At 38.4% G+C, this 27,338-nt stretch overlaps 1 protein-coding gene across 1 annotated transcript in view; it reads right to left on the bottom strand.

The window, feature by feature from the left end:
- LOC126199686 (protein dopey-1 homolog) overlaps nt 1-27,338 on the bottom strand; it is a 376,916-nt gene that overhangs the window by 8,830 nt on the left and 340,748 nt on the right. The window contains exons 30-31 of the mRNA XM_049936615.1: nt 19,742-19,909; nt 6,868-6,994 (exon numbers count right to left, since the gene is read on the bottom strand). Of these exons, the coding sequence (XP_049792572.1) occupies nt 6,868-6,994; nt 19,742-19,909 (295 nt within the window). The remainder of the gene's footprint in view (nt 1-6,867; nt 6,995-19,741; nt 19,910-27,338) is intronic.

A 27,338-nucleotide genomic window follows, 5' to 3' on the forward strand; every position in this document is an offset into this window, starting at 1 on the left:
ACATTCCGTTAGAGCTATTGAGCTGTGGGAGAGCCAGTCATGACAAAACTCTTCCATCTGGTGAGCAAGATGTATGAGACAGGCAAAATACCCCCTGACTTCAAGAAAAGTACAATAATACCAATTCCAAAGACAGCAGGTATTGACAGGTGTAAAAATTATCAAACTATCAGTTTAATAAGTCACAGCTGCAAAATACTAACATGAATTCTTTACACACAAATGGAAAAGCTTGTAGAAGCTGACCTTGAGGAAGATCAGTCTGGATTCCGAAGAAAAGTAGGAACACGCGAGGCAATACTGATCCTACGACTTCTCATAGGAGATAGGTTAAGGAAAGGCAAATCTACGTTTATAGCACTTGTAGACTGCGAGAAAGCTTTCAACAATGTTGACTGGAATACTCTCTTTCAAATTCTATAGGTGGCAGGGGCAAAATACAGGGAGGAAAAGGCTATTTACAAATCGTACAGAAACCAGATGGCAGTTATAAGAGTCAAGGGGCACGAAAGGGAAGCAGTGGTTGAGAAGGGAATGAGACAGGGTTGTACCTTATCCCCGATGTTATTTGGTCTGTATATTCAGCATGCAGTAAAGGAAACAAAAGAAAAATTTGGAGTAGGAATTAAAGTTCAGGGGGAGAAGGAATAAAAACTTCAAGGTTTGCTGCTGACGTTGTAATTCTGTCAAGAGACAGCAAAAGACTTGGAAGAGCAATTGAACAGAATGGATACTATCTTGAAAGGAGGATATAAGATGAAAATCAACAAAAGCAAAACGAGGATAATGGAATGTAGTTGAATTAAATCAGGTAATGCTGAGGGTATTAGATTAGGAAACGAGACACTTAAATTAATAAGTAACAGATGATGGTCGAAGTAAAGAGGATATAAAATGTAGACTGGCAATGGCAAGGAAAGCGTTTCTGAAGAAGAGAAATTTGTTAACATTGAGTATAGATTTAAGTGTCAGGAAGACTTTTCTGAAGGTATTTGTATGGAGTGTAGCGATGTACGGAAGTGAAACACGGACGATAAACAACAATTTAGACAAGAAGAGAATAGAAGTTTTTGAAATGTGGCGCTACAGAAGAATGCTGAAGATTAGATGGGTAGATCACGCAACTAATGAGGAGGTATTGAATTGAATTAGGGAGAAGAGGAATTTGTGGCACAACTTGACTAGAAGAAGGGCTCAGTTGGGAGGACACGTTTGAGGCATCAAGGGACACCAATTTAGTACTGGAGAGATGCATGGAGGGTAAAAATCGTAGAGGGAGACCGAGAGATGAATATGCTAAGTAATCAGAAGGATGTAGGGTGCAGTAGTTATTCAGAGATGAAGAGGCTTGCACAAGATAGAGTAGCATGGAAAGTTGCATCAAACTAGTCTCTGGACTGAAGACCACAACAACAACAACAACAACACTTTTAAGTCATTGTTGAGCCATATCAGTAGAATCGTCTTGCTGCAAGGCAAAAATGGGGGGGGGGGGGCATTTTCAGTCTTTTAAGTAGATGTTCTTTCACATTCAGGGAAATTTCTTCAATCCCATGTTGTACATTTGTTGTCTGAAAGAGTTATATTGTCCATTTTTCGCTGACTACCTTCTCCAAAAACAGTTCTGGCTGCTTCAACAATGGGATGTTTGATTTATGCCTACCCATAGTATGAGGTTTTTTGCTGTTAAGAGAGAAATTTCACATGATGCTTTAATAACTTTCTCATTTTCATGTTGAAACATAGAATCAGAATTCAGTTTCATGTGATTTAAGGAACTTTTTTTTCCAACAAAAGACACTTTTTCTATGCCAGGTGAGTTGTATAATGTTCCAGATACACAGGCTGCAATGAATCGTTACTGAGGGCATTATGACACGCAACATAATGTGGCAGTTGGACATTGTCTTTTTCAAAAATGTGAATCCATGCTTAATAAAGTCTTCATTATAGAAATCTTCTTTTAGTCAAAATTTCGCTCAATGCAAAAAGTGAATAAAAATTAAATTTACTTCTATAGAGCACAACGGGCAGTTACGAATGCAAGGTCCAGACCAAAGAATGTATTGTGTTAGTAATAACTTAGTAATGTGCAAGGCACACCTGATTCTGCCAATTCTAGAAAAAAATGCAGTCACTAACTGTAATAAGATTATAAACTTTTCGATCTGTCTGATCACATGCTTCTATTCTTCTGATGTGTCTTCTCTCCCACTCCCTCCCCATAAATTTGTCAAGCTCCCCCCATTTGGGAACCACTGTTGTAAATGCATTAATACAGATTTTAAGGTCAGGGTATCAGAATAACTACCATTCTTTTAGCATTCCTGAGAACGCTGGTGATATTTATTCTCAAGTTCAAGCTGTAAATAAGCTCATTTGAAGTACATGGGGCCTTCTTCTTCATGAGGTTCTTACATGTATTACACTATGTATAAACTACTGGAGGAACATCAAGAAAAACAAAAAAATATTGTAAACATTTATATCTCAGGGCTTCTTTTCATTCGCGGTTTTTATTCTGTCATTTGTAGTAGCAGGTCAATACTTTTCTCAAGCCTATATTATATAAACATTCAGAAAGACTGCATCTAATGTTATCGTTCACTGTTGTGTCACTAACATTTTCACCTGTAGGAAGAAGATCACTAGGGACAACATACAAAGCGTTTGATTTCCAACTTAAATGATACAAAATAATATATACAGGCACTGTGCAGCATCTCATCAAAGTCTTCAGTGCTTGTATTGAACAAATTGTGTAAGCATTAGTTAATATTAAAAATCAACATTATGCCTCTCATTTATTTGAACTACTCTGCCCACATCGCATTCCTAATGCATTACACACTGAAACATTTCTATACCACTTTCTTGCATTCATTCACGGCATTAGATTTGCACGTGTAGCCAAAAGTTTCCAACTATAGTCTGTTTAAAATTACTTAATAGTTGACACTTCACAGTTGGAGGTGTCTGTCTCCAACCAGAGCACTCATGCAACATCACTCCTGAACTGTTTTCCATTGTCAAAGTGTCTCAACAAACTGTCAGTTAACTTCCAATTACTTGTCTGGCTTTTTTACAAGTTGTGTTTGGATCCCGAGTCCTGGGTCCGGCTTTTTTTATTTCGCATTTCATCACACACAATAAACACACCCAAAACAACACACACACAGACAGACAACATGGTGGTAACGATAACGCACATTTCAAACACACCACTATCCAAAGACTGCTGGATTCTTTTGCACAAGACGCGATTCAGCTTCACATATTTATCATCACAGAAATTGGCCTGCAGTAGGTAAACTTCATATGACACATTGTGAAACTGATTTTTTTGAAGACAGAAAACAATTGTTGCAACTGGTTCTATATACCCTGTATAAATATAACGACATAATTTCAACCGGTTCTGCAGTGCAGTGGTAATGTCACAGTCTGTGGTGAAAAGTAGGCAGGTTTGAATGTTGCAATATGTGATAATATTTTTTTTGTTTCTCAAGACTTGACCAAAATAACTATTATTTTCAATTAACAGCTTTCAATCTAATTTTATTTATTTATTTATTTTTTTTTTGTTGCATCATCTTTCATATTGACTTTTTTTATTTGCTCTTATTTTTTCTTTGTATAATTATTCTTCCTTCTTTTGGAATTTGCTTGTGTGAATAATAGCCTGTAAATGAGTTCCAACCAGGACTGTATTGTGACAGCCCATGTAGCAAAAGTGGGAAGTTACAGTTCGCTTTTAGCACTGAAACTGAATTTTTTCAATCTTAAGTTCACTCGTACAGGTCAGCTTTAAAATCTGTGAGCAAAGCGAGTGTGATTAATAGTTCTGCCACAGGTTGAAAACTGCCATTTTCTCAATACATTGTACGTCAAGAGGTTGTGGTTAAGACATGAGTGTAAATTCAGGGCTACAAAATGCACTGTCTGTCACAATTCAATCACTGGCCATTTAAAGTCTGCTATGGATAGAGCTGGTACTACATACCCTCCAAAAAATGAGTGTAATATCTAGCATATGAATAGTCCACATTAGATTATAAAGTTTAGTTAAAAGTGTGTCAAATGCTCACTGCATTGTGAACAAACTCTTCAAGATGGTGGATTTGTATGGGGTGGGAGGAGGGGAAGGAGTTCTGACTGAACTAAGGTGTGATTTAGTACTTAGAACTGTGCTCATGTTACCTCATCAGAAGCATTAGCTAATGATTAGTTATAAATGTAATGTGTACCTGACACACTGTACCTTAATTTAATACTTGGCTTAAAAGAGAACAGGAAAGGGGGGGGGGGAGGGGAGGGGCTCACTGCATAACCGATTAATAACGCTGCTCCATGTTAAATGAAAAGCATTTCAGCACATGTGAAGTGACCCAACATGTTTGTGTGTTGTCTTTAACCATGCAGTAGCTGATATGCCAACACTGTAGTGCCAAGGACAGACATCAACTATCAAGTAATTTTATCCCAGCATTAATCAGTTCTGCATTAATGCATTAGAATATCAGCAAGTTTTCGTGCCATATGCTGATTACAGCCCGCACTGGTCATCTATAAGTATCTGCAACTGGTATCTGATCACAAACCATAACAGAAAATTATGTAAGTTCTGTCATTAGAGGCAGAGCTCTTGCTCACAAGGAGACACGACCATCAGAATTATATATTTTTTATCTTTGCAGTACGAGAAGTGCAGAACTCTGATATCACTCTGCCACAGCAGTTCAATGCAACTCTCAAAAATTCTCGAGGAAATCAACTTCAAAGTTTTCAGAGTATGATGAAGTTCATATTTAAATAGAGGTATTCGAACTCAGTGGGGATAGGACGACCGAAACAAGACTTGATCCAGCAATTCAGTCTCGACCCCTACTGTTTCTTTTTTTTTTCCCCAATCTTTATGTATTTTATGCTTCACAGAAAGGCTTGTAAAACATCACTTTTGACTAAAAATTTCAACTGGCTGGCAATCAAACCAAGCCCCCACCCCCAACATGGCTGGTGGGCATCCTACCACAGAACCACACTGCCTTTTGGAAAATCAAACTTAGTTTAGAGTATTAAAGGTGCTCAAAAGACATCAAAGTCAATGTGCTTGAGAATTTTTTAGAGTTTCATCAAAATGTTAGGAAAGACTGATATTTGAGTTCTGAACCATAAACATGAAAAATTACAAAAATGCAATTTCTGTGTGGTCTTCTTGTCAGTTGGAGATAAGGAACTGGGTTTGGGAAACGGCGATAGCCCTATTAAAGTAATCAGTCAAGAATGTGACCTGCAGTCATTTAGACAAATCCTGAGAAAAACTTTTTTTCACATGTGAGTTCTAATCTCATTCCACTTAATAGGAAGTTGGAGTCTCAACCACTGCATTGCCTGCCTTGGTTACAGACTGTATCCTTTTGAGGTTGAATTAATAAATTTGAACATGCAGCCAACTTGCCACTGTATGTATACTGCTCTCTGAACGTGCAGTGTGCAGAAGCAATTACAACTACAATTTGGATACGTCTTTTATGCATACTATAAAAAACTGTCGCCAGATACACACAACGTTATGGTGCATCATCAGTTCGTACCGTTCTTGTTTTGCATGTTGGTATTCCAGTTGCTTTACCGATTGATATTTTTTATTTGTAGTTCACTGTTTTTATTTGAGTTCACATATTATCATTTGGAGATAGTGAGTAGAGCTGTGGACACTAGAAAGTGGAGTTCAAAGTGAAGACATCGGAATATTTCTGACAATCTGCTGTTTGAGTTTAATAGAAGGGTGATAGCAGTTGAATCAGCCAGAAACATTTGTGCCACGTATGGGGATAATGTCACTGGACAGAGCACAGTAAGAAAATTGTTTCTTGTTTTAAGGAGCCTCAATTTGACATCAGTGACTCTCTTCATTCAAGAAGATGTTTGGGTTGTGGTGAATATCGTTTTAACGTATTAATCCACAATGCTCAATGTCAGTGTACTCAAAAACTGGAAAATGTGATGACTGTGACGGCGATGCTTGCATGCAATGCAGGAAGTTCAAAAATCTGGTGTATGGGTACCGCATGCTCTATGCCAAAATCGCAAAAATGTTATGCACCTGGGGGAACAGTGACGCCGGCCAGTGGCCGAGCAGTTCTAGGCGCTACAGTCTGGAACCGCGAGACCGCTACGGTCGCAGGTTTGTATCCTGCCTCGGGCATGGATGTGTGTGATGTCCTTAGGTTAGTTAGGTTTAAGTAGTTCTAAGTTCTAGGGGACTGATGACCTCAGAAGTTAAGTCCCATAGTGCTCAGAGCCATTTGAACCATTTTTTTAACAGTGACAGTGTGGTGTACTACAAATTGCTTCCCCAAGGTGCAATCATCACTGCTGACGTATTGTCAACAACTGAGAGATTTTGCAGATGTAGTCCAAGAACAACAACCAGGAAGATTGTATGAAGTGATGCTACTCCATAATAACATTCGCTCACATTTTGCTAGACTGACAACAAATACGTTACAGGAGTTGGGTTGGAAAATCACTTCGCATCCACCTTATTCACCTGATCTTGCACACTCAGATTTTCACCATTTCCACATTCTATCACACACCCTTCAAAGGACTTCCTTTCTGGATGAAAATTCAATCTGAAAATGATTCAATGAGTTCTTCACCTCAAAATTGTGTGATGGAATTGAAAAGTTATATCAGTGTTGGCAGCCTGTTGTAAATAGCGAAGAAGAATATATTATTGATGACTAAAGCCTCTGTTGTATGTGTATGTTGTGTTTATTAAATTTATGGAAAACCATTATGAACTTATGTGTTAACCCAATAATATGCAATCAGTTTATATTTACAGCTAATATATGCTACCTTTATATCCATTAAATGAGCTATCCGTTTGATGTGAGGAACAAAATCATGCGGACGAGCTGTTTCACCTAGTCCTTGATTATCCACATCTGACAGCTCAGAACTACCCACAAATGCCCAACGATACCTGGAGAGAGAGAGAGAGAGAAAAAAAATGGTTATGAACACACATCACATTACAAAGGTACAAATAAGTGCATGAGAGAATAATAAAATGCTAAATACAATCGTATGATTCATACTAAAACTCAATATGAAACGGATTTTAACATAAAATTAATCAAACAACTTTTCAGCAGAATACCTCATTGTGTGTGATGATGGGCTATCATCCGCTTATGAGTATGATTGTCTTCAAAACTCAGTTTCTATGAGATCTTATGTAACTGTACAGGCTAATCTTAAGAGTTGCAGATTTTTCCACAGTTGAAATCAACTAATACAAAAATAAATCCAAACCCTGATGATTTAGAATTTTATTCTATGTGTCAAAATAAGATAAAAGCCCAAATTAAAGTTTTTGGGATGTTTCATTTTTGAGTCTGCAATTTTTGCAACATTTCGAAACCTCAAAGTGGCCATATTGCAAAAAGTATCGGACATATAGGCCTGAAATTTATACCATTTTATTCAGTTTGTTATAGGCTATAAAAATTTGTGTTGCTTGACCAAATTCATTAAAATGCAAAATTTTCCTAAACCAAAATTTTTAAATTCTGAAAATTTCAAAATCGGAACTTTCTTTTGTTTTGGAAAAAATATGTTAGTTGTACACTGTTTGTTAATGCGTGTGCCAAATTTCATGATGGTATTCCACAGAGAACATATGGAAATAAATTTTACTTTACTGTTATTTCTATTGCATACTGTATCTCAACTGCACTTGGTTTGCAAGCTGGTTCACAAAATTATCATTAAAATGAAAGTACTGAGTACTAGGACACTTCACTTAATCATTTTAGATTTGTAATACATGACAAAGGTCATGGGATAGCGATCTGCACATATACAGATGCAGGGCAGTGCACTGCACTGGCGGAATTGTCATTTGTACTCGGGTAATTCATGTGAAAAGGTTCCCAACTATATTATGGCTACACGATGGGAGTTAAGAGACTTTGAATGCAAAATGGTAGTTGGCACTAGATGCATGGGAGTTGTCAGACAAACAATAATATGTGAAATAACCGCGGAAATCTGTGTGGGACTATGACAAATGTATCCATTAGGACAGAGCACCAAAATTTGGTTTATGGCAGCAGATAATCGGTGCGAATGTTTTTGCTAACAGCTTGACATCGCCTGCAATGCCTCTTCTGGGCTCGTGACTATATCAGTTGGACTCTAGATGAATGGAAAACCATGGCCTGGTCAGGTGAGTCTTAGTTTCAGTTGGTAACGGCTGATGGCAAGATTCAAGTGTGGCTCAGACCCCACAAAGCCATGAACACAAGTTGTCAACAATGCACTATGCAAGCTGTTGCTAGCTCCATAATGGTGTGGGCTGTGTTTTCATGGAATGGACTGGGTCCTCTGGTCCAACTGAACCGATCATTGACTGAAAATGATTATGTTTGGTTACTTGGAGACCATTTGCAGCCATTCAAGGACCTCATGCTTCCTAACAATGATGGGATTTTTATGGATGACAGTGTGCCATCTCACTGGGCCACAATTGGTTGTGACTGGTTTGAAGAGCTTCCTGGACAAAGCACCCAGATTGCCTGGCATTAATCCCATCAAACGCTTATGAGACATAATCGAGATGTGAGTTCATGCACAAAATCCTGAACCAAACACTTTCACAATTATGGACGGCTACAGAGGTAGCATGGCTCAATGCCATGTCGAGTTGCTGCACAGGTCCGACACAAAATGGAATCAGGTGACTTTTGTTACCTCACTGCATAACAGTTAATATAAAGGATATGTTCCATCATCTTTCACAATGTCATGGATAGTATGCATTTTTCATTTGTTATATATTTTAATTTACATTAGTTTAGTTCTTATTTGTAAAATGACTGTGTGTGTGTGTGTGTGTGTGTGTGTGTGTGTGTGTGTGTGTGTGTGTAAAACCAATATATAATAAAATATAAACAATCACTCCTATTCTTAACGTTTGAGTGGGATAAAGCATGTATGCCATCAGTCACTTTTTCTATGTGACAAATAATGAGCATGCAGCATAAAAACGGAGCTTGGCAAAAAGATTTTATAAAGCCACAGCCATCACAGGGACTCAAAACTATCGTGAATTTATACCTATGAGCAAGCCAAAAATATATGTTTATGATTCCAAGGATTTTAATGTTCATAAAATTCAAGTGGGTCCAGACGCTGCAGCATTTGAACGGATTACAGAACTTGTTTCCTGTGCCCATGACAATAAATGGTGGATGGTTTCTGTGCTATCAAGAAATGAAAAAGTAGTTGTAAACCAAAACTTCATACTTTGTACATTAAATACCGCAATTACCACAGGAAGAGCAGATAGACTATGACCTGAAGAGCTACGTACAGCTTCAGATTACAGTGGAAAAAGACTGTCATTACATCAACAATCTGTCACTGCGCTTGGAAGAACTAGGTTACGTCATTTGAAAAAAAAACCCCAATACACAATCATAGATTCTAGTAAGATTGTTAGTGGATCACCTTAATATCTACCTTGCTGGCGAGGAAAAAATTTTTCTTTGAAAGGCACTCAATTACCACATTGTTAAGTAATAACAGCTACATCACCGATAATTGATAGTATTGATGAGTATTAATGTATTTGTAAAGTGAAGGTATAATTAAGGAAATTATTCATAGTGCCAAAGAAACTGGTACAGACATGTGTATTCAAATACAGAGATATGTAAAAAGGCAGAATATGGCACAGTGGTCGGCAACGCCTATATAAGACAACAAGTTCAAATGGTTCAAATGGCTCTGAGCACTATGGGACTCAACATCTTAGGTCATAAATCCCCTAGAACTTAGAACTACTTAAACCTAACTAACCTAAGGACATCACACACACCCATGCCCGAGGCAGGATTCGAACCTGCGACCGTAGCAGTCCCGCGGTTCCGGACGGCAGCGCCAGAACCGCTAGACCACCGCGGCCGGCAAGACAACAAGTGTCTGGCGCAGTTGTTAGATAGGTTACTGCTGCTACAAAGGCAGATTATCAAGATTTAAGTGAGTTTGAATGTGGTGTTGTAGTTGGTGCACGTGCAATTGGACACAGTAGCTCCGAGGTAGAGATCAAACAGAGATTTTCCTGTACGACCATTTCACGAGTGTACCGTGAATATACGGAATCCAGTAAAACATCAAATCTCAGACATTGCTGCAGCCAGAAAAAGATCCTATAAGAATGGGTCAACGACGACTGAAGAGAATCGTTCACCATGACAAAAGTGTAACCCTTTCACAAATTGCTGCAGATTTCAATGCTGGACCATCAACAAGTGTCAGCGTGCGAACCATTCAGTGAAACATCATCGATATGGGCTTTTGGAGCCGCAGGCCCACTTGTGTACCCTTGATGACTTGATAATGCCCCGCCTGGATAACTTCATGAATCCATGGAACCCTGCATGTCAGCAGGGAACTGTTGAAGCTGGCAGAGGCTCTGAAATTGTGTGGGGCATGTGCAGTTGGAGTGATACGAGACCCCCGATACATCTAGATACAACTCTGACAGGTGACACATACATAAGCATCCTGTCTGATCACCTGCATCCATTCATGTCCATTGTGCATTCCGATGGATTTGGGCAATTCCAGCAGGACAGCGCAACACCCCACACATCCAGAATTGCAACAGAGCAGCTCCAGGGACACTCTTGTGAGTGTAAACACTTCCACTGGTCACCAAACTCCCCAGACATGAACATTATTGAGCATATCTGGGATACCTTGCAATGCTGTTCAGAAGAGACCTCCAACCCCTTGTACTCCTACGGATTTATGGACAGCTGTGCAGGATTCATGGTGCCAGTTCCCTCCAGCACTATTTCAGACATAAGTCGAGTCCTTGCCACGTTATGTTGCAGCACTTCTGCATGCTCACGGGGACCCTACACAATATTAGACAGGTGTGCCACTTTCTTTGGCTCTTCAGTGTAAATTTTAAGTTTGTAATTCTAATAATGTAATAAATTCATTGTCACAAAATAAAAAATAATGACTGGGGAGTCTTACTTGGTTTTGACATATTACATCTGAGTAACAACTCCAAAGGCCTCCAGACTGTGCATTAAGTGCTGTGCCTACCAGTAAAATAAAACTTATTTTAGTGTTCCCACTGGAACACAACCACAAAATTTGGCACACACATTGACAAATAATGTGTGACTAACATGGATTTTCTTTCTTTTCTTTTTTTTTCCAAAAGCAAAAAAATTCCAATTTTGAAATCTTCGAAATTAAAAAAATAATTTAACCTGAGAAAATTTGGCATTGTTATGAATATTGTCAATTACTATACGTTTGTACAGCTTATAAGAAAATTGGAGGAAAAGATACAAATTTTACATCTGTATGTTGAATAGATTTTGAGAGATGGTGATTTTTATGTTTAAAAACCTAACCAAAAATCACATAATATTGGAGGTTTTATAAATTAATAACTCAAAAAGGAGAGGTTTTAAAATTTTAATTTCAAATTTTTCATGCAACAACTGCTACTACAAATTTACAAAAAATTTTCAAAATCTGACGTATCAAGAACCAGACCATTGGTGGATTTCATATAGAGTGTCTGTTGTTGACACACATTTGTTCTGGTGGGGACCAGCTGCACAGAATTGCTTATCTTCAGGAGCTCCCATTGTTTCCTAGTGCTGTGCTTGTCAGTTTCTGTTTTCCGTACATTTGTTTGAAGCGCTGAATTCCTTCTCAAACATTACAACAGCATACTGGACAATTAAGTGCAGTAGTTTGCCAGTTACTTTTCAATTTGACATCTTTGCATATTGTCCTTTAATAGAGCTTTGTATTGTTTTTTGTGGTCTTCCTAGTTTTCTTTGATCATCCTTTGGCTGGAAATACATAATTTGTTTTGGTAAAGAGGCATATGAACAAGGGGCATATGAAGAATGCGGTCCATCCAATTGAGTTGACACTTAATCAAGGACTCAATGTTAATAGAGTTTGTTTCTTCCAGAACACCGATGTTAGTGCACCGATCTTGTCATTTCACCCTTAGGATCCTTATGAGGCAGCGATGATGGTACCTTTTTCAAAAAATGCCTTCTGTAAGTATTCAGTGCTTTGCACCCATATGTAGGACATGGTATATCAGCAGCTTAGCATACATAGAGCTTGGTCTTGACGTTGATATTATGATTACCAAAGACACTTACCAAAAGACAACTGAAAGCAGTACTGGCACATTGGAGACACCATTGGATTTCAACATCAATATATGCGTTTGCTGAAAGATAGCTGCCATAGTATGGGAAGTATTCTATGTTCCACAGAATTCTGCCTAATACTGCAATTGTTAGGCATGTGGCAATACATAGTTAGGTTCATGCTGACATAGGATCTGCTTCTCCTGGATGTTAAGATTTAGTCCGATAGTCGTATATGCGTCATCAAATGTATTTACAACTGCTTGTAGATCTTCTGAGTTGGCAAGAATGGCATTAACATCAGCATATCGAAGTTCAATGATGGTTGTAATGGATACTTTCACAGTTGGGCACAAGATTGTTAATCCATTAATTAACAAAGTTAACTTCTCGAGTAATGGGTTAACTTGTAAGTCAATATTGAATATGTCTGAATATGTCAATATATATATTGAATATGTCTGCTTGTGTCTGTATATGTGTGGATGGATATGTGTATGTGTGCGCGCGAGTGTATACCCGTCCTTTTTTCCCCCTAAGGTAAGTCTTTCCGCTCCCGGGATTGGAATGAGTCCTTACCCTCTCCCCTAAAACCCACATCCTTTCGTCTTTCCCTCTCCTTCCCTCTTTCCTGATGAGGCAACAGTTTGTTGTGAAAGCTTGAATTTTGTGCGTGTGTTTGTGTTTGTTTGTGAGTCTATCGACCTGCCAGCGCTTTCATTATGCTGCCAGTGGGAATCATCTTTTGACAAGTTCAGGTCATGTGGGTGTGGGCTACACCGGGATGTGCACAACTGAGGTAAGCAACTGAGTGCAAGTGAGAATAACTAGGTGTTAACTGGTTATTGTTGTTTGTTTACTGAGTTCCTGTTAAGTACTACTTTTTGTTAGCAGATTTACAGTGGAAACTAAATCATGGAATCCGATTCCAGCTTACAACTGAAGAAAATCTGTGGCTACACGTAAGTGATTATGTTAATTTTGTATCCAAATCAAGAGAACAAATACTTTTCAACTGTAAACTGAGTTTGCCTAAAAATGAACACTTAGGGCTCACACTTTGAGCTTTAATAATTTGAAACAAAACATAAGAAGAGTACAGTTTGAAGAAACGGTGAAAGCAGGGCCCAGTTGAGGAAACCCAAAAAGAAAAATTGATCTTGAGCATTCAGATATCGACAGCGGAGCCAGTAGCAGTAAAAAGAATACATAAGGCTCACTATTATGAGTTAATGATTAACTTTACCTTCCGATAAATCTCCTGTAAAGTAACGCTTTAACATTTATTGAAGTTAACTTTTTGAGTTAACATTGGCCAGCTATGGATACTTAGTCTTGGCATGTAGTCTACTGAGATTGAACAAACCACCACCTGTGCTATATTCTATTTCTATGCCCTCTGGCTGTTTCACATTGACAAGATGAAGTGTAGTTCCCACAAAGATCGAGAAGAAAGTGAGAGGTACCGCACGACCTCACTTCACTCCCACTGTGTTTTCGAAATTCTCTTTGGGGCATTTTCACAAGAACCATGCCATTCTTGTTATCATGCAGCAGTCTAACAAATGTACTTTACAGAACAGCGTATTTTAGCTACGACATTCCACAACGCATCTTTTTTGACTGAGTCGAAGGCCTTGGCAAGATCTATGAATCCATGTACAGATGATGATGTTATTATTTGCAAAGGTCCTGCATTTGTCTGGCACAGAAGATCATATCTGTGGTGGTCAAAATCCACCCTGTTTTTCAGGCAACTAGTCTTCAATTGAGATGTATCAGGTGGTTGGACAGAATCTGAGCAAGCATTTTTCCAGCAGCAGATAAAAGGGATATTCCACAGTAGTAACCACAGATGGTTCAGTCGTCTTTTTGGTAACAATCAGTGATTCTCTGGTGTCGGGAGGAATGGTTTCAGAGCTTCATATTTTGACAATGAACATTAGTAAATGTTCAGTGAGGATTCGTCCACCTGCCTTGAAAAAATTCTGCAAGGATTCCATCTTATCCAATGGCTTTGCTGTTTTTCAGCTGCTTAATAGCTTTTTAAACTTCTTGTGGAGAAAGAACTTCACCAAGATGAAGTTTTCTAGGTTTTTTTTCCTTTTTTGAATTGTGGAAAGTGTTGTTTCATTGATCTCTGAGTCTTTATCAAGAGTTCATCGAAATGGTCCTTACATCATGTTGTAAGGGCATTGCTGGCCTTCGTGGAGTGGAACCATTCCTAACTCAGTTTGGTTTAGACCTTGAGTTACTGGATTATACACAGTTTCCACCATGCTGAAGAAAGTTTGACTGTTATTAGTTTCTGCTAGATGTTGCATTTCTTGAGATATCATAGTCCACCATTTGTTTTTCAGAGCATGAGTTTTCCTTTGAACTTCTGCCTTTGCTTCTTGATATTCTCTTTTCTCGACAATTGACTTAGGATTGCTCTTCCAAGTGTGGTATACTTTTCTCTTGTTATTTAGTAGTGCCTGAATTCATTGGTCATTTTCATCAAACCAGTTTTGGTGTTTGGAACCAATGTCATTTCAGCCTTCAGTGTCACTCTATGTCATTCAGTGCTTTCAGGATATTTATCTGGTAGCCTTTCATCCAAGAGTTGCTGGAATTTTTCTTTACAGCTACTATCCTTCAGATGGTTTGTGCTGTAAGTAAGAGACAAAAAAGTGCAACTTGAATGATTGGGCAGGCACTGAAGGTGGAGATTATAATGCTGCAGCATAAGTATTTCACTTCATACCACTACAGGGACATGCTGAAGGATAAATTAGTTGTGCCTGCAATCCAGGCTTGAAATAAAAAGTAATCTTACATTTTTGCAGAATTAAAATTTACTTTCATAGCTGTGATTCTCATTGAAATAAGACCTCTTTGTAACTATTAGGGCAAATGAGCTTTACAAATAACTACAGATCATTAAATAATATAGTTGATTTAATCTACAGATGCAGTTTAGAGAGCTACATCTTTGTGCTATGGTATATTGAATCATTTCATAACTTTGAAGTTTCTTCCCTGAAACACGATGCATAGAAAGCAATAATTAAATGAATAATTCTTTATGCTGTCTAAATAAGTATTCAAATCAATGACTAGCTGCTTATTATTCTTTGTGAGTATATTCTTGAAAAATAACCAGCTCTTAATCCACTCAACAACTATTTTGTGCAGTTTTATCATCTACTTTAATTTTCTCTTACAGAAAATCTTTGCCGTCATCTGTAGCCTAGAGCAATGAAACATCTCAGAATAAGTAAAACTTTAATTTTTCTCGTACCGAAAAGGACATGGCAAAATTGCCAGGATATAACAACTATAATGACAGAAAAGAAACTATTTGTTTGTAGTCATCCTCTCACAACTGGTGAATTCAGCAAACTGATTTTCACACAAATTTCTGCTCAGAGTCAGATTTGGAACAATTCAGACTATATACAGTGTCATTGATTATGTAATGTAGCATTAGCATGGTAAGCAAGATTTTAATTTCCAGAATGAGATTTTCACTCTGCAGCGGAGTGTGTGCTGATATGAAACTTCCTGGCAGATTAAAACTGTGTGCCCGACCGAGACTCGAACTCAGGACCTTTGCCTTTCGCGGGCAAGTGCTCTACCATCTGAGCTACCGAAGCACGACTCACGCCCGGTCCTCACAGCTTCGGTAGCTCAGATGGTAGAGCACTTGCCCACGAAAGGCAAAGGTCCCGAGTTCGAGTCTCGGTCGGACACACAGTTTTAATCTGCCAGGAAGTTTAAAGACTTTCATTGTTTGCGTGTTGGGTCATCGCCACCTATATTATAGCTTCGTCATGTTTGAAAGGTGGGGAAGTATGCTGAGTCATTGCCTTAATCATAATCACTATTAGACAATAGTGACTCTAGTAGCAACCGTCCTTCCGCTCATTGTGTTGTATTACAACCGCTTTAATTTCATTTCACAAATATTGTGTTTCAAGTTTTAGTTACCATTATTTTATAATGACTGTCAATTACAAGTCTCATATTAGAACGCAGATATCTTTTTAATGCAGTTTCACAAGAGACTTTTGCTTCCATTTTTTTTTACACCACTGAACGTGATTGGAATGAAGAGAGAAACCAGTGTGACCGTTTGTGTGTATCAGCACTCAGCCAGTGCCTTTTTGATTGTCTTGAAGGCAGTGGCTTAGTACTAACAATCACAAATACGTGTTTATTTGTATAAACGACTGTGAAATTAAATTAAAGCTGTTGTAACACAACACAATGAGTGGAATGAATGTGGCTACTAGAGTAATTTCTGTCAGATCGTTTAAGTTGCCGCAACCGAAAACAGAAGACAGTTACAAATCATGCCAAAATGTCATGAAAAGAGCTAGGCAAAAAGTCTTCATGTTTATAAAAAATAAAAATGATTACTGCATATTTAATTAAAAATTCTGAAACAACATGTGCCATTAGATTAAACTTCACTAACAGTAGCTGCTAAAATTTATATTCTACTTTTTCCATACAGTGACCACTTGTTTGAATGTAACAAGGGAGTTGTTATACTAACAATGATCCCGAAAAATAGTACAGTACAGGTAACAATAAACAAACACCTATGTAAAATTTAAGTGCTTATGAGTGAAATGATTAGAAAATATAGGAAATGTATCTATGTGGAAGATGATTCTGCAAAATATAGATTCACATGTTGGATTGTGAATTCAATTAGCGAAGGACCTCCCTGAACACGATTGTGAGAAATCATGCCAATATCAAAGCCAGTGCAAGACAGCCTGGTTCCATGGCAAAAAAGCATAACAACATTCAGCCATCAGGATATGATCGTTTCGATAAACTCATTGCAGAGTAGTTTGTTTGCACAAGTGTCGGGAATTCCACTTAATGGCAACATACTGAGAGAAAAAGCTCTTCGGTTGCTGCACAAATGAGGATCCTCAACTTTGCAACATCGAATGACTGGATCAATCAATTTAAAACTTGTCATTACATTGTTTACAACCAACTGTGTGGTGAAAGTGTGTTAATAGTGGAACTGTGGACCGACGGGAAAAAAGCTGTAAAATATCTTAAAGATTATTATCCAAAAAATATTTTTAATGTTTATGAAACTGGTCTTTTTTTATAGCATTTTACCAAGTAAGACCCTATGTTTTAACAGTGAGAAATGCCATGGTAGGGAACTGAGTAAGCAGAGGATAAATGTCATTCCAACAGCACTGCATGGGTGACAAGTTCTATCTTCACATCTATCATGCATCCACTGAATGCTAAAATGGGGGCAAAAAATAGGAAAATGATGCTGCTACCTGACAGATGTTCATCACACACTGAAAATCTGCAGCTCAAAAATATTAAGTTAGTGTTCCTACCTCCTAATCACACGAGTGAGCTTTAACTGTTAGATCTGGGTATCATCCATTCACTGAAATGGAAATATAAAAAAATGCTTGTCGAGAAGTCTGTATTTATACATGATAGTGTCATGGATTTGAAATCTATGACTATGTCATTATGTAGCCAAAGCATGCATGGATGTAACTCTTTTAACTGTTTCATGAAAGCAGGATTTTTCACAGAAAACAAACGAGAACCACTAGAAGAAGATTCTTCAGATTTTTCTGTGATAGGCATATTGTCTACATTTCAAGAATATGTAGGTATTGATGCTTCAGTCATTCCTTCAGAGGTGCCAACAATTGATAACATTATTACCAAACATTTTGAAGAAAGGAAAATAGAGGTAAATGGTGAAGAGGATGATGATGATGATGACCAAGAACCAGTTGTTCCAAGCAGTAGAGAAGCTATGAAAGCTATTAACATTTTGAGGCAGTACACTGGTAATGCATCAGGCGATGATAATGCGTTTGATGCTTTGTATACTGTGGAGGGACAAGTATAGATAACTACTGTGAGAAAGAAACAAAAACAATTCATTATTTCAGATTTTTTAATAGGTAAATTTTAAACTGTTTTAATTTCATATTTTGAAAAATATAAAGAGAATGACAGTGAGAGTAGTTCATTCATTTTCACTTGTTGTTTTTCCTATCCTTTCCTGTATTTTACACTTTGTTGCATTTTATACTTTTTTGGATCAGTCCACTTAAAAGTGTAAAAAGAGGGTTTTAATGTATGTGTGACACCTTCTCCTAAAGCACTAGACCAATTTCAACCAGATGAGGTACACATATCCCTTATTGTCAGGCAACAATTGCTGTCGCACTAAGAACCACCTACCTATCATACATAGTTCAGGAGATATGACATCATAAACAATGAGATGCGTGAAAAACTGCTGCATTGTGCATAATGTCCAAATTTATCACTTCTTTGCTACTAACTCTATTTGCAATACATTTTGCAGATGGTGACCACATATTCCGCTGAATGTGCCTACAAAATTATATCATTGTTGGACACGTAGATCAGGAGATATGACATCATAAATACCGAGATGTGTGAAAAATGGTGCATCATGCATGAAGTTTTAATAGATGTATTCTTTACTACTGAGACACTCCTACAGTTGAGTCAACTTAAGGAAATCTCTGACACCTGACAGCACTTTTGATAGATTTCAGCTGTGAAACACAAATGGCTGTGGCCGAAAGCAACAACTGTCTACAAAGCTATGAAGAAGTGTTGCCACTGAGATGTTTACAAAATCGTATTGTGGATATGCAAACCAACTGCACCCAGTGTACAGAAACTGTACACTTCTAATACGAAATTTGCGAAATGAACACCTGGGCAATGGTGGGTTTGCCTATTAATAACAATATAAAAGCCCACCCAGGTAAATTAAATAATTGCTATAAATTTCAATACTAAATGTACCATTCACTATGTCGCTGGGCTTCTAGTTGTGCTTGTGGGCATCCATAGAAATTTATCAAGGTAGCATGCAAGACTTTAAAAGTGCAATTTTTAAAATAAAAATGACTGGGGGCTGGGCTGGGCTGTTTTGAGGGAAGAGACCAAACTGCGAGGTCATCGGTCTAATCGGTTTAGGGAAGGACGGTGAAGGAAGTCGGCCGTGCCCTTTCAAAGGAACCATCCCGGCATTTGCCTGGAGCGATTTAGGGAAATCAGGGAAAACCTAAATCAGGATGGCCGGACGCGGGATTGAACCGTCGTCCTCCCGAATGCGAGTCCAGTGTGCTAACCACTGCGCCACCTCGCTCGGTAATAAAAATGAGCTAGTCAGTCAGTTTTGAGACGTGTCATGCCATAACAACTAAATTTCATAGGTTATACTAAAAATGTATTGCATCCCATAGAATTTATGGTTATCCATGGCAATATGAGAATTTTACAATGAATGAAAACTCGGTACTCCAAATTCATCCCCCTGCTCCCTTGTGTACAACTACTGTTGCAGTTCTTTCTTGACTGGAAGCTACCTTGTGCCTAATTAAGAATTGCAAAAAAATTTCATAATTTCTGGGAACAAACTATGTTTTTGACTGACCTTTTTTTTCTAGTTATATGTAAAATTACTTTTAAGAGTCCATGATACATACATCTGAAACTGAGGCAAGTGGTGTGCAGGCAACAAAAGAGCGAGGTCCAAAAGTTTAGCAGCACTCAGCTGCAGTTGGCGCCAATGTGGATGACCATGAGCGTGTAGGCCGTTGTTACTGTTTACAACCCAAGATGAGTCAAGGGCGGACAGCAGACGGATGTGTGAGCTGCAATCAAAGACAAATGCACTGTAACATTACCAGTAAGACCACTGGGAGGAAGTTATTAAGAAATCTAAATTACATTTCCTCTTTTAGTGGTATGTAGGTGAGAGTATGAGACTGAAACAGTAGTTAAAAAGTCACATGAGGGTTGTAAGGGCTTAAATACCGCTTTATAGTATTTGACAATTTGTTTCTGGACTTTTGACTCTCATGGGGAATGGAAAACATTTGGTGCAGATAAATAACAAGTACTTACAAGCCAAAGAACTTGAATTGTTCTAACAGACACAGAAGAAAATAAATAAACAGAAACACAGATGAATTGCAAATTTCCAACGTTCTTAAATAGTGGTTTGTAAGAAGACAGGAAGATAAGAAATATGAAGATAAGGTTACATGTGGTGGATGGAAGGAGTATTCAGTTTTACATTCTAAGCAGAATTGCAAAAAGACAGTTTTAATTGTACCGTACATCAAATCAATAGTATATCAACACAAAATAACACATTATGTAGTCACCAAGTATAATGGCAATACATGTTTATTATTTCATGTTCAACTTTCAAATTCATTGTGAGGACTGGTGACCTAGATCACATGACAGACATTGGAATATACAATAATCCATCAGTTAAAAAAAATCATGCACACAATAGTATATCTTGAGAAAGAAAAGGAACTGCAAATAAATAAAAATTGTGTGTTCCCTAATATCAATAAGTACTACACTTGAATCTTCCTACGATAACTATTTTTTTCTTCTCTTTTGAAATTATATTTAGAAGTATGTTACTGCCCTACAGGTAAGTACAGAGTACCACCAACCCTAAATACACACAATATTAGAGATAACGACAATCCATACATACCATGCAGCTGCATTATAAGACATTAAGCACAAACATGCATAACCAAGATACAAATAAGCACCAAGCTATTAAAACTGAAGCTATTTACCGTGATGTTGGCTGATGTCTTTTCATGAATATAACTGTGCTCTTGTTTCTTTTTGGCACAACATTTGTCAATGAGAGCCTGACACTAATAAGGCACATCACTGAAATATTGTGTCAAACAAACACTGGCTTCTTGCTGCATGCACAACAAGGCATCAGACAACAATGTGCTTTATTGAAATGGTAAAATACACATGCAAGACAAACTACAAAATACACCTATAGCAATACTGTGTAATAACTGCTAAATTTCTGTCAATAAAGTGGCTTAAACACGAATATCAATACAATGATTCGAAATTTATTCACAAGTAATGGATACAAGCCAGGTACTATAAGGGAATATATCATCCTGAGACTAATTTATTTTTGTAATACAATTCAAGGAAACATTAAGAAACAAATGAAATTGTGAATGGATGAAGAGAAGGGTGGGGTGGGGTGGGGTGGGTGGGGGGGGGGGTGAGTGGGTGGGGGGGGGGAGATCAGGGTTTACTGTCCCATTGACAATGAAACCATTAGAGATCGAACACAAGTTTGGATTAGGAAAGGATGGAGAAGGAAACTGGCACATCCAGAGGGCACTGCTGTATTGAAGAACACCCATATATGCCTTGAAACACCTAACGTTAGCTCAAATTGGAAGTGTGGACTCACATATTCACATATTGTTATAAATATAAAGAGGACTATTTCGTCTGCCAGTGATGAAAACATGCAATGGACTTCCTATTTTGCCAGTTACTTAACTTACACAGAATATCTGTCTTCTGCCAACATTAAGGTCCTTAAACTACTACTGCACTTAAAAATAAAGAGACCCTATGTGAATGACCAACACATGAGAAGTGCAGTATTAAGAACTGTGATGTCAGAGTGTGTATGTAGGAGAGAGCATGATTGGGTTATGAATATATGCTGCAAAAAAAAGTACTAATTGCATAATGTGGGAGATGCATATATCATTATCAAATATACACCAAATATGGAACATTTTCGAAGAGTATGAGCTGTTTGCTTGTACTTAAATGCTGGCAGCTCAGAAAAAAGTTGCAGAAAGGCAGCACCATTAACTGATTGTTTACAGAGCCACAGGAGTCACTGTTGTAATTCAGCATTATTGATTGTGGCTGAAACCTGACAATGCTGGTATACAAAATTGTTGCTCTTGTCAACTGTGAAGTTAGTGCCATTATTCGACTTTTGTGTGACAAAGACTCAACTACTGCTGAAATTCTTTGGTAAGTGAGCTTTCAGCTAATGTGCAGTGAGTGAAGGAAAGGTTAGACAATGGAGCTCAGGCTTTAAAAGGATAACACAAATATGCATGATGAAGTAATCAGACCAATGAAATCATGTAATAAGACAACCAATGATTTGATCGACAATCAACGAATGGTGTTCTGGGTGAAGAATTTCCTTTATTGGATGCACTACTAATTTCATGATTTTCACTGAAAAGCTTGAAAATGATAAATTTTGTGCAAGCATTACTAATACAAAGGTTAAAAGCTATCAAGCAGATGAGCATTTTTGAAATGCTATCAAAAAGATGGAAATGGTTGTTTTCTCATATTGTTAAATGGACATCATATACCAATACGGAGTCAACAGTTAATGGGTGGTGCCACTCAACCTCTTCCATACTGACAAAAATTCAATAAAGGAAAAGACAGATTGCTACTTATCGTAAAGTAAACATGTCACGTTGCAGGCAGGCATGATTAAAACACTCTCATATAGCTTTCGGCCACAGCCTTTGTCAGTAAAGACACACACACACACACGCACACACACACGCACACACGCAAAAGAAAGCACCCTCCCGTGCACACAACCACCAACTCCAGCATCTCAGGCTGCGATGCAATATCATGTGGCATGCAAGCAGTAATCTGAAGGGAATGGAGAAGGGGAAGGGATAGTAGTGTACAGATGGGAACAGAAACAAACGCTGTCTGGTGGAGTGTGCAGGGACTAGACTGCCAGCAGATGCAACATCAGGATGTTGTGGGGCACCTCCCTGCCCCACAACCTCCAGACGCTGCGCCTGTTGACACTCTAGTCCCCGCACACTCCACCAGACAGTGTTCATCAGTCTCCCCACCTGTACACCACTATCCCTTCCCCTTACTCCTCCCCACCCCCTCCAGATTGCTGCTTGCATGCCACATGATGATGTTGCATCCGGGGACCAAGATGCTGGGGTTGGTGGTCGTATGCGCAAGAGGTTGCTTGCTTGTGTGTGTGTGTGTGTGTGTATCTCCCCTCTCTTTACTGATGAAGACTGTGGCCAAAAGCTGTATGTGAATGTCTTTTAATCGCGCCTGTCTGCAACTTGATGTATCTTCTTTACGGTATCTTTTCCTACATTGTTGATATTCCTACCTGGAGTTGCCATTGTTTGAAAAATTCAATAAATCTCTTTACTCTAGTAAAAAATTTACTGCTACCTTCTTGCGCTCAATTTCATGGAATGTGGGTTGACTATTAGGAATTCCAACTGATAAAAAAAATTCTAACATACTTCATTAGTCATTCCTCCTAAAAACCATCTGTTAGCTATACGCCAAGTAGCAGCATTCATTGCAAGCTACTTGACAAATAATAATGTACTATAAACAGGACTCTGTATTTACAGACGCAAATAACTATTTTTTTTAATACCACTGCAATCAAGTAAATAGTAAGCTACCAATAGGAGACAGTGCAGCTTTTTTTAACGTAACTGAGAAACAGCCACTTTATTTATTTATTTCATTTTTTATCAAAGTAGCAGCTTTTTTTCTTGCAATTTGCAATTTAGTAGATGATATAAGCACAAACAGTATCAAATTGTGTAGTGATAGTTTTGCTAAGACAGTGTACACATACGGTTTATCTACTATATGCCTGTCAAATTGTGTAGTGATAGTTTTGCTAATACAGTGTACACATACAGTTTATCTACTGTAAGCTTTTCTTTTGTTAATGTATACTACAAAGTCTTTCACATCCCTTCTTGATAGGATCTACAGAACACAATTACTGATTGATTGTATAAATTGTTTTTAAGTACAGGGAGAGCAGAGATGTAGGTTGTCAAACATTTATAAGTGTTTTCAAATTGTGCACATTGTACAAAAAGTAACTGAATTTTGAAAACTGCACTATGAGGAGTAGTCATAAAAGTTTAATTATCACCTTGAAAAAGAAAAGTTACCGGAATGTGATTAATATTTTGTTTGTTTGTATCTTATAATGTTTTCAGTAACAGCAATTCATTTTTGGAAAAATACTGCTGTGTTATAATCACACCTATGATTTATCAACCGAATTTTAAGTTTACATCACACATGGACTGAGTCACACAGATTTAATAACATTGTATTTATGTCCTTTTGGACTTACCATTTTTTTCTCTTTGACTATTTAATTGCTTGCTTTTCTTTTCTCAGTACAAAAAATAATAATAAAATCATTACAAACAGACACCAACAATCGGATAGTGGCTCAGTTAAATGCATATTGCTTGTTTCTCTAGCTGCATTAAGTGAGAGAACCATTTTGGACTTGTGCTTATACAGTCTTCTTTATGAAGTAAAAATAAAATCTTACACACTCAATTATTTGTAGACTGCATTCCAAATATATAATGTATCTACAAAATGCTCTGCTCCTGCAAGCTCTCACATTTTCTTTCATCTGGATACATTTTCAACATGATAACAACTTTATTTTTCTATTTGTATGTAGCGTATCGTCCACAGCTCGTGTTCTCACAGTAGTGTTCTCTCTTCCTGAGCACAGGGTCCCAGATTCGATTCCAGGTGGGGACAGGAATTTTCACCTGCCCCGAGATGTCTGGGTGGTGTTGTGTCGTCTTCATCCTCATCATTCATCCCCATTACGGTCAGAGGAAGGCAATGGCAAACCACCTCCATTAGCTCCTTGCCTAGTACGGCGATGCAGATCTCCTGCATTGTTCCCCTACGCTCTGTCAAGAAGCCTGGAACTTCATTGCCATTCCATGTATCATACGTGTAGACATAAGTTTTGTATATTCTGAAATGTGTGCAAAATTAGAAATTTAAAAGTATGGATCACTCATAAAACAGGTCTGTCTGGAATTCTTTCTTCTGTACTCATGTCACATAATCCATAATTATGAAATGGAAAGATTGCACTCACTATAAGGAGACATGCTGAGTTGCCATCAGGCGCAACCTGGGATGGATGGATGGACACACACACACACACACACACACACACACACGCGCGCGATTGCTATCTACGGCCAGAATGCAACTGTGTTGTGTCGAATGGCAGCAGCAATCTGGTGTGGGGCAGGTAATGGGCAGGGATAGCAGGGTACAACTGGAGGGAGGGAAGTCAATGGTATCTGGCAGATAATGTAGGAGATGCTGGCAGGACAAGACTGCCAGGTGCAGTGTAGGGAGTCTGGGGGGAATGAGACGGGGGGAGTGGGAAAGGAGAGGATCAGAGGAGGAGAAAAGACCAATGGGTGCATTGGTCAAGAGAGTTGCACAATTAGGGTGAAGAGACATGGATTGACAGGAGCTGATAGGACAAAGGAGGCAGAAACTGTTGAGTGGAGGGTGTGGGGACAGTAGGTTACCACAGGTTGACACTGAGATGAATTTGGGAGTGGTGAATGTGTTGTAGGGATAAATCCCACCTACACAGTTCAGAAAAGCTGGTATTGAAGGGAAAGATACAGAGGCCTGGGTTGTAAAGCAGCCATTGAAATCAAGCATTTCATGTTCAGCTGCATGTTGTGTACAGGATGGTTCACTTTGCTCTTGGCCACAGTTTGGCAGTGGCCACTCGTCCTGGTGGACACCGGACTGGTAGTCTTACCAGTATAAAAATCTGTGTAATGATTGTGGCAGAGATGGTATATGACATGGCTACTTCTACAGGTGGCCCAGCCTCAAATGGGATAGGATAAGTGTGTAACAGGACTGGAATAGGTAATGCTGGGTCTTCCACAGGGGTGTCATTCCTGTGGTAAGTGGTTGTCATTGGGAGTGGTATAGGAATGGACTAGGATGTTATGAAGATTGGGTGCACAATGGACACCACTTTAGGAGGGGAGGGAAGGATTTTTCATAGGATGCCCCTCATTTCAGGGCACTATGATAGAAAATCAAAGCCCTAACGAAGGATGCGGTGCAGTTGTTCCAGTATCAGGTGGTACTGTGTGACAAAGGGGTGCTCCTTTGTAGCTGGTTCGTACTTTTTCTTTAAAGGGGAAGTAGTTGTGTGTTAGGATAAATTTTCTAATGTGTACAAGCACTGTTCAAAAAGTATCCAACATTATTTTTTATTTTTGAAAGCAACAATGGTATCAATTTCCATGTTCATAGGCATACGAGGTCAGTTCAAAAAATTGCAGAACATTCATAATTTCGAGCCATTGGTGTGTTGGAGCAAAATGCGACTGGCAGCCTGTGCTTAATGTGTAACTGCTGAAAGTTTTATTGTTGTATGCCTGTTAGTTATTGTTCAATGCTGTATTGAGTAGAACATAGCAAAGTTTGTGAACTTTGAGATGGCAACACGTCTGCATTAAATTTCGTGTGAAACTCAAGAAAACCTTTAAAGAGACAAACCAAATGATGTTGGAAGCCTACAGCTGTGAGTGATTAAGCCATACTCATTGGGTTCACAGAGTTTAAAAATGGCATTACGGAAGTTAAAGATGACTCTTATTCTGGATGCCCTTAAACATCTACCGATGATGCTCATGTCATGAACATGAATGAAACTGAGTGTGACAATTGAAGATGACTGTTCGAGAGATTTCAGAATACTGTAACATTTCAGTTGGATCATATCATGAAATCTTGACACAGCATCTTGGAATGCATTGTGTTGCCGCCAAGTTGGTTCCCACAGCTCATGAGTCAAGACCAGAAAGATCTTCATCTCACAATCTGTGAAGAACTTCTGGATCACACAACTGAGAACTAGATGTTCCTTAAGAGAATCATAACTGTTGACGACATGTGAGTCTACAGCTATGATGTTGAGACGCTGAAAGGATGAGAATTTGCAAAGACAGATAAAAGAAAATTTCCAGACAGCGCTTCGCACAATCCCTAAAAGGCATACCAAGACTGTTTCTGGAAGTGGAAACAGCATTGGGAGTGGTTTATCAATTGTGAAGATTTATTTTGAAGAAGACCATGCACAATACGTAAAAGGTAGCCTAGATAAATTTTGTGGACAAGATTCTGGAATTTTTTGAACGGATCTCATACATAATGCACACGCCTGATTTTTTCATGACTTTGGAAACAGCCAGTTGCTGGCTATCCATTGATGAGTGGACACATGTAAGTTGTCAGATTTTGTGTTGTGGGCGACTCTCAAGTTGGAATAATCCATAAAATTTGACAAGTGTTTGGGGGTTAAGCAAGTGGTCCCATACAAATACAGGAGAGGTAGAACCACTTCAAAGAGGGCCGCTC

This window comes from Schistocerca nitens, chromosome 1, assembly GCF_023898315.1.
Source record: "Schistocerca nitens isolate TAMUIC-IGC-003100 chromosome 1, iqSchNite1.1, whole genome shotgun sequence".
In the NCBI taxonomy this organism is placed as follows: Eukaryota; Metazoa; Arthropoda; class Insecta; order Orthoptera; family Acrididae; genus Schistocerca; species Schistocerca nitens.